Raw genomic sequence first — 9,588 nt, forward strand, 5'->3', positions numbered from 1 at the left:
TAGATCATTATTGATACTTCTCATTTATAGACTATGTTGAATAGATTACTAGTGTTGTGGTACATGGAAGGGACTGTGTCATTTAACGATATATAATTGCCATGACTCACATTGGTAATTTATTTACCATGGTATTTATGATGACTAATTTAATAAGTTAATCTGATTTATGATGCATATTAATGACTATTGTACTAAACCACTACAGAAATTATCATATGTGCCAAGTAGGAGAATGTAAGATTATTTATTTAATTGTGGCCCACATGATTTGGACATGTAACATATTACTTGGTAGGTAAGTAAATAGATATCAATTAATATTATTTATTTTTTGGTAATTACTTATTGGAGAAGTGTTTTCCTTTCTTATTCCTTACTTTGATGGAAAGTAGAATTATATTACTATAAAGAAAACTGGTCCTCTCTCTGCCTTTATAAAAGTGCATATACTCCATCAATTATGTACAATTAATGATAAACAACACGTAAAAGTTTTATATGTACAAAAGGCCAAGAGAGAGAAACCAGTTTCCACCTTTGCCTGTTGATCAGAGTTGCAGATTAGTTCGTGATTAAAGGATCTAGAAGTTGGATTTAATCTCAACAAGGTTTGATATCATGAATCGAGGTATTTATATCTAACTATTTATTTATGCATTATAGATATGTGAAAATCATGAAGTTCTAAGATCATGGGATTCATGTTTATTTGTGATGAATGGTTTAACACGAATAATTATAGTTTACAGATGTACGTTGTGATGTGGGACTGAATATCACAATATTTTTGTAAGGTACATCGCTGACTAGACGGATACGATACTATTTTGTACAAGGGGATTATTTTAGTCCCATGATGTGATGCCAAAAGTTCTTGTCGAGCTCTTATTAAGTACTGTTGACTTTGAGTAGTGACAAAATATCTTAAATAAAGAGGTAGTATGTTTGGAATGCCGTGATTTGGTGAGATTTGAAATTCAGAATATACTATAATTTCTAGTGTTTGGAATGAATAAAATTTAAAATGAAATTGGATTTCATAGGATTTGAAACCCACAATATAGTGTACTCAAATTCCATGAAAATTAGTGGAATTTGAACCCCTAAATTTAAAAATAAAAAACAATCGCTGCGACGACATCATGTGGGCACAATCCTCATTGATGAGGGGATGGTTGTGAGTATCTTTAAAATCTTTGACAATGTACTTACCAAATTTCACATTAAAGGCAATAAGCATGCGTGCACGACAATTGGTGTGTGTTTCAGCCCATCGATTCTTTGTTTTCCTGTCCCTCTTGTCCTTACCTCTTTTTCCCTCCTTGCTACACACAAAATTTCTAGATGTTACTTTTCCATCCTTCCGACTATTGTTTTTGTACTCTCTCCGAATACTAAAACCCACTCTCCTACCATATTCATTGTAAAAATCATAAGCCGCTTCTTCGAAATCAAACAGCATGTCAACGCAGGGTATCCATTCTACTTCAGGAATTTTGCAAACTGAATCGCTATCTGTCTCTTCAATAGCCATAACCATAATAGCAGACCTACAAAAATATGACAAAAAAGTGAGTATATCTTAACAGCACAACATTTATATGACATATGTCAAAGCTTTCATAAATACAATATCACATCTTTCACCTAACATATCTATATAAAATTTACTTCTACACTACTATCATGTATTACCATTCATGCAACAACTTTTTAATATGTACCATATGTTTCCATCACAAATATATCTAACATGTTTCAACTGTACACTAGATATGCAAACAATTGGTGACAAACATAAAATTACTTTGACAGCACAACTTTTGTATAACATATGTCAGCCATTTCATAAATACAATATCACACATTTCACCTAACAAATACACATCAAATTTACTTCTACACTACTATAATGCATTACTATTCATGCATCCATTTTCTAACATGTGCCATAACAAATACATGTAGCATACTACAATTGTACGCTACTGTAAAATACATAAATACAATATCACATCTTTCACCTAACATATACACTGAAAATTTAATTATACACTATTATAATGCATTAACATTGAAACAAAAACTTTGTAACATGTGGCATATGTTTCCATAACAAATAAATCTAACACAATTCAAGTGTACACTAAATATGCAAATAATTGGTGGCAAATATAATTTTACATTCACTACTATAATGCATTAACATTCAACCAAGAACTTTGTAACATGTTGTATATGTTGCCATAACAAATAAATTTAACATAATTCAAGTATACACAAGATATGAAAACCATTGGTGGCAAATATAATTTTACATTTACAGTACAACCTTTTTATAACATATGTCGTCAGTTTCATAAATATAACATCACATATTTCACCTAACATATTCACATCAAATCTACTATTACGCTACTATAATGTATTACCATTCATGCATTAATTTTCTAGCAGGTTGCATATATTGTTATATCAAATACATATAACAAATTTCAACTGTACATTAGATATCAAAACAATTAGTGTCAAACATAATTTCAGTTTCTCACCACAACTTTTTTACAACATATGTCAACAAGTTCATAAATACAACATCACATATTTGACCTAACATATTCATTAAAAATTTATTTCTACACTAGTATAATGAATTACCATTAATGAAACTTTTTTCTAGCATGTGGCATATGTTGCCATAACAAATGCATCTAACATAATTCAAACTTAAATTAGATATGCAAACAATTGGTGACAAACACAATTTGACATTCACATCACAACTTTTTTATAATATATGTCAATAGTTTCATAAATACAACATCATATCTTTCACCAAACAAATTTACATAAAATTTACTTTTACACTATTATAATGCTTTACCATTCATGCAACCATTTTCTAACATGTGTCATATGTTAATCGATCAAATTCATATAGCAAACTTCAACTGTATATTAAATATCAAAACAATTGGTGTCAAACATAATTTGACTTTTTCACCACAACTTTTATATAACATATGTTAAAAAGTTCATAAATACAATATCATATATTTCACCTAATATATCCATTAAAAATTTACTTCTATACTACTATAATGAATTACAAGTAGTGGAACTTTTTTCTAACATGTGGCATATGTTGCCATAACAAATACATTTAACATAACTCAAGCTTAAACTAGATATGCAAATAATTGGTAGTAAATATAATTTGACCTTCACATCACAATTTTTTTATAACATATGCCAACAGTTTCATAAATACAATATCACATCTTTCACCTAACATATTCACATAAAATTTACTTTTACACTACTATAATGTTTTACCATTCACGCAACCATTTTCTAACATGTGACATATGTTAACAGATCAAATTTATATAACAAATTTCAACAGTACATTAGATATCAAAACAATTAGTGTCAAACATAATTTGACTTTCTCACCACAACTTTTATATAACATATGTCAACAAGTTCATAAATACAATATCACATATTTCACCTAATATATCCATTAAAATTTACTTCTACACTACTATAATGAATTACAATTAATGGAACTTTTTTCTAACATGTGACATATGTTGGCATAACAAATACATCTAACATAATTCAAGCTTAAATTAGATATGCAAACAATTGGTAGCAAATATAATTTGGCCTTCGCATCACAACTTTTTTATAATATATGCCAACAGTTTCATAAATACAACATCACATCTTTCACCTAACATATTCACATAAAATTTACTTCTACACTACTATAATGCTTTACCATTCATGCATCCATTTTCTAACATGTGCCATATGTTAATAAATCAAATTCATATAACAAACTTCAACTATACATTAAATATCAAAACAATTGGTGTCAAACATAATTTGATTTTCTCACCACAACTTTTATATAACATATGTGTAACGACCCGCTTCACCACATGGTATGATATTATCCGCTTTAAGCCTGAGCCCGCACGGTTTTGCTCTTGAGCTTCACCCCAAAAGGCCTCATACCAATTGGAGGTGACACACTTACATATAAGCACTTCACCTTTCCTCTACCCAGGCGATGTGGGACTGTGCACCCGTAACTCGCTAGTGTGGTAGTTTGACAGTGTCTCTCGCACCGGCCCACGGCACACCCGCCCACAAGTTCATCACAATCCACCCCCCTTGGAGGCCCGACGTCCCCGTCAGCACACTTCCGGTTGGGTCAGACTCTGATACCATTTGTAACGACCCACTTCACCATATGGTATGATATTGTCCGCTTTGGGCTTGAGCCCGCACGGTTTTGCTCTTGCGCTTCATCCCAAAAGGCCTCATACCAATTGGAGGTGACACACTTACATATAAGCACTTTACCTTTCCTCTACTCAGGCGATGTGGGACTGTGCACCCGTAGCTCGCCAGTGTGGTAGCCTGACAGTGTCTCTCGCACTCGCCCACGGCACACCCGCTGACAAGGTCATCACAATAATTTGTAACGACCCACTCCATCACATGATATGATATTGTCCGCTTTGGGCCTGAGCCCGAACGGTTTTGCTCTTGGGCTTTACCCCAAAAGGCCTCATACCAATTGGAGTGACACACTTACATATAAACACTTCACCTTTCCTCTACCAAGGCGATGTGGGACTATGTACCCGTAGCTCGCCAGTGTGGTAGCCTGACAGTGTCTCTCGCACCCGCCCACGGCACACCCACTCACAAGGTCATCACAATCCACCCCCCTTGGAGGCCCGACGTCCCTGTCGGCACACTTCCGGCTGGGTCAGGCTCTGATACCATTTGTAACGACCCACTCTATCACATTGTATAATATTGTCCGCTTTAGACCTGAGCCCGCACGGTTTTGCTCTTGGGCTTCACCCCAAAAGGCCTCATACCAATTGGAGATGATGCACTTACATATAAGCACGTCACCTTTCCTCTACCCAGGCGATGTGGGACTTGTGCACCCGTAGCTCGCCAGTGTGGTAGCCTGACAGTGTCTCTTGCACCCGCCCACGGCACACCCGCCCACAAGGTCATCACAATCCACCCCCCTTGGAGGCCCGACGTCCCCGTCGGCACACTTCCGACTGGGTCAGGCTCTGATACCATTAGTAACAACCCACTCCATCATATGATATGATATTGTCCGCTTTGGGCCTGAGCTCGCACGGTTTTACTCTTGGGCTTCACCCCAAAAGGCCTCATACCAATTGGAGTAACACACTTAAATATAAACACTTCACCTTTCCTCTACCCAGGCAATGTGGGACTGTGCACCCGTAGCTTGCCAGTGTGGTAGCTTGACAGTTTCTCTCGCACCCGCCCACGGCACACCCGCCCACAAGGTCATCACAATATGTCAACAAGTTCATAAATACAACATCACATATTTGACCTAACATATCCATTAAAAATTTACTTTGACACTACTATAATGTATTACCATTAATGCAACTTTTTTCTAACATGTGACATATGTTGTCATAACAAATACATCTAATATAATTCAAGTTTAAATTAGATATGCAAACAATTACTGGTAAACATAATGATGAGTGCTGAAAAGTATACTTTTAAACCCCTTAAGATTGAGTATTCTAGGACCTTTATCTATCTTATTTACCCATTTTAGTACTTATTTGTGTTTTTGTCTATTTCAGGTCAATAATGTTAAAATGGGCTAAAAATGGATTCTTAAGGCCTTTTTGGAGTCAAACTAAGTCTTAGTGATGATTCGGAGCAAAAAGAGGCTGATTTTGAGCAAAATGAGGACAATGCTGAAAAACTGCCAAGTTGGATCGATCCAACTTTTTCTCTGATCGATCCAACTTCTCTGATCGATCCAACTTTTTCTCTGATCGATCGAACATTGCTAGCAGCGAGCTGTCTTATTCCGTGCGCGCCCAAAAGTCCATCTATCACATAGTACGGGATTAGATATTTTTGGGCCTATATTCCTGATTTAATGACTAAAAAAATGACCTTCTTTATAAAGGGAAGTGACCCATTTTGTAAAGAAGCTTTTTTTATCTTTTTATTTTTTACATTATATTTTTTATTTCTCTCTCTAGCAAAGTTAGAGATTAGGGTTAGAAGAAAAGAGAGAAGTGGAGGCACATCTCAAGATCCATCTCTAGACCACTCTATCTCTCCATCTCTAGAGCTTCAAAGAAGAAGAAGAAGAAGAAGAGGAAGAAGAAGATGGAGCCATATTTGGAGCTTGATTCCATGACCACATCTACCTCCTCCATGATTGGCTAGATTTACACTTAGGGCTTGGATGAACCCTAAGTCTTGTGTAATCTAAACCCTTGTATTTCTATTTTTGGGGATTTATATATATATATTGTTGTGATTAGTATTCTAGCCTTATGAATTTTATAAATCTTGGTATATTTCTATGATTTTTATGGTTTAATTCTTCCTATTAATTCTCTAGTTTGTTTACATGTCTATGTGTTATTAAATTAGGAATTATTTCTTACATGATTCATATGGATTAATTCTTTCTATTGATTCTCTATTTTAATTATATGTTGTCTTATGTGTGATTATTTGGGGAATTGATCTCTATACTAGATTCTCTATGTTGGTTGCATGTCTATGTGTGATTAATTAAGGATTTAGTGATGGTTAAGCATGGGTTTTCATTGAATGGGTTTGTCAATTAATTAGATGGTTTATACTTATGCTTGATGGGTTGTTCTACAATTTAATTCATGCTTGTAGGTAGGTAGACAATCTATGATTGCTTAGATATTCCATGGCTTATTATTGCAAATTCCATGATTCTCTAGATTGATGTGCGCTACAATTGTTGCTACCTAGATGATTCATGCTTAAACTAGATGGGTTGTGCTATAATTAGTTTAGGTAAGACAATTCATGCTTAAACTAGATGGTCCGTACTTAATATTGCAATTGGTAGTCGCATTTTGTTCACAACAATGTATTCCCCATTAATGGAAAGCAAGTGGTTAATTACATGAGCTTAGTGGTGATTCCAACACCCTAAGTCCTCTCTTCGCATATCTTAAATCCCTATCTCTCATTAGTTTATTTTAATTGCATTTTAATTAATTGAATTTTAGTGTAATCAAACAATCAATCTCTCTTTGCAATCATTTGGTACATTAGAGTTGAAGTTAAATTCCAACACGTATAATCCCTTGGGACGATCCCTACTCACTCTTGCTACTTTAATAGTAGCGTTGGTAGTGGTTTTTATAAATTTAAACTTGACCCAAAAGGCTTTTCTTGAACCGCACATTCACTACATCAATTTTGGCGTTCCCGAGCGGCCATCGTCACATAATTTTACCTTCACAGCACAATTTTTTTATAACATATGTCAACAATTTTATAAATGTAATATCACATCTTTCACCTAACATATCCACATAAAATTTACTTCTACACTATTATAATGCCTTACCATTCATGCAACAATTTCCTAACATATGCCATATGTTAACAGATGAAATACATCTCAAATACGGCAACTGTATACTAGATATGAACACAATTGGTGGCAAACCAAACATATGCACATATAATTGAATTCTACACTACTATAATGCATTACCATTAATGCAACCGTTTTATAACATGTAGCATTTGTTGGCAGATCAAATACATCTAACATACTTCAACTGTACACTTTATATGAAAACAATTAGTACAATACATATTTTGACTTTCACAGCACAACTTTTCTATAACATATGTAAACACTTTCATAAATACAACATCACATCTTTCAATATTCGGGACATACAAAAACTATTCTACAATTATATTCAAATTGAAAAGTAATATAGTTTAGGATTAAACAAGGCTAAAACAGATAAATATGGACATAACATTGGCACAGCTTCAAAATGGTATTTGCATATACAATCCTAAACTTTTATTATAACTGATGACTAATAGAGTTTATTCACAAATAAAGTTATTTCACACAGATAAATATGGACATATCATAGGTACAAGAACAACCTTCAAAATCTGGTATATGCATCTACAATCATAAATTTTTTTTGTTCACTGATGATTAATAGGGTTTATTCAGAAATAGAGAACAAAGCTAAAACAAATAAATAGGAACATAAAATACGCACAAGAACAAGCTTCCCAATTCTCAGGTTACCTAAAAATAAGATGAATTCATGCTCATCAGGACTAATAACCCAGCCTTCAAATTTTTGGATTACCAATAATCACCACCGGATTCGATATATCATTATGAATAAAGTTACAAGAAATTCAAAAAAATAACCTAATACTTATAATAATCAGAGCTTCAGCTTCTCGCCGGATTGGTTGATCGGTGCTTCAGCTTCTCAACGGAATGGATGATCGGACCTTCACCTTCTTGCCGGAATGGATGATCGCAGCTTCAGCTTCTCGTTAGAAGGGATGATCGGAACTTCAGCTTCTCGCCGGAATGTATAGTGATTTTTCCGAATGGAGCTTCTAAACAGGGACCTTCTCTTCAAAAATCTTTATCTTTATGTGTCGAATGTCTTGGTTGCCTTCTTTCTCGGTTTCCCTTTCCCTTGGAGTTCAGTTTGGATGTTTGAAAAGAGAGTTGTTGAGTTTACAGAGCAGAGGCATATATCTGTTTATATATATATCAGTATCAGTTTTGGAGGCAAGCTTAATTTTGGTTTTGGGGGGAATTTTAACTTGAAAATCAAATACAGGTACTTCGTATTATGTAAAGAAATGGTACAGAAAGGGAAAGGGTACACAAAGGGTAGAAGTATTAAAAACAAGTATGTACAGAAATGGTATAAGCAAAACTACAGTAACTACCCATTTTACCACCTTTGCCACATCAGCCGAGGGCCCAGCACTGGACAGGTTCCAGTGAGATGCGAATGGAGACGATTTTTTTCCAGATCTTATTAAGCAAACAATCCCAACACCAATTTCTGGAACCAAATATGTTCAAGCAATGGTTTGGCGCCAAACAGCTCCCATCCCAATCATAATCGAGTGTAAACAAACCCTAAGCATCCTTACTCGGGTCGAAAACCTCATTGGTGTATGTATATTTGTGTATTAATTATCTATATGTGTGAGATTACAATCGGGTTATTGTAAAGAAGAAAAAAGGATTTGATTTAGAAAAGGGAAGTTAAAAGAATTTGGCATGTGTTTGTGTGTGTGTGTGTGTGTGTATATATATATGTATATGTATATATGATCACAAACACACCCAATTCTTTTTTCTTTTCTCTTTTTCTGGTTACACTCTCAAAAGCTAATCCAACCTTGCGGAGAGGAAAATCACAACAAAATTTTCAACTTTCTTTTTTTTTAAATAAATCCTTGAGCATCTCAATAGGACAAATAAAATTAGCCCCAATCTTATCAATTTGGTGCTTGCAGGCTTGTTTCTAATTTGGGGGTTTTTTGGTTCCAATGTGTATAATATATATATATATATATATATATATATATACACACACACAGAGTATATTCTAATATATAGTGACCATATATGGTTTATAAGTTAGAACTATAAGTATATATATATGGTATTCACCATGGGTTGAGTTATTCCCC

At 34.3% G+C, this 9,588-nt stretch overlaps 1 protein-coding gene across 1 annotated transcript; it reads right to left on the minus strand.

Annotated features, from left to right (window-relative positions):
- Positions 1-1,072: 1,072 nt before the first annotated feature.
- LOC132277665 (protein FAR1-RELATED SEQUENCE 5-like) lies at positions 1,073-1,730 on the minus strand. Its single transcript, XM_059779507.1, has 2 exons — positions 1,699-1,730; positions 1,073-1,553 (listed from the first exon to the last, which is right to left on the minus strand). The coding sequence occupies exons 1-2, from the start codon at positions 1,728-1,730 to the stop codon at positions 1,073-1,075; spliced, it is 513 nt and encodes a 170-aa protein (XP_059635490.1).
- Positions 1,731-9,588: the final 7,858 nt, after the last annotated feature.

Source organism: Cornus florida, unplaced genomic scaffold, assembly GCF_030987335.1.
Source record: "Cornus florida cultivar Cherokee Brave unplaced genomic scaffold, ASM3098733v1 CherokeeBrave_3.0.0_Hap2_Chr10, whole genome shotgun sequence".
NCBI lineage: Eukaryota > Viridiplantae > Streptophyta > Magnoliopsida > Cornales > Cornaceae > Cornus > Cornus florida.

Excerpts from the sequence above, each read along its gene's own strand:
- LOC132277665 (XM_059779507.1), bottom strand. The coding sequence starts at position 1,730 with ATGGTACATATTAAAAAGTTGTTGCATGAATG. Across the intron at positions 1,554-1,698 it reads AAAAAGTTGTTGCATGAATG|GTCTGCTATTATGGTTATGG; the intron begins GTAATACATGAT and ends ATATTTTTGTAG.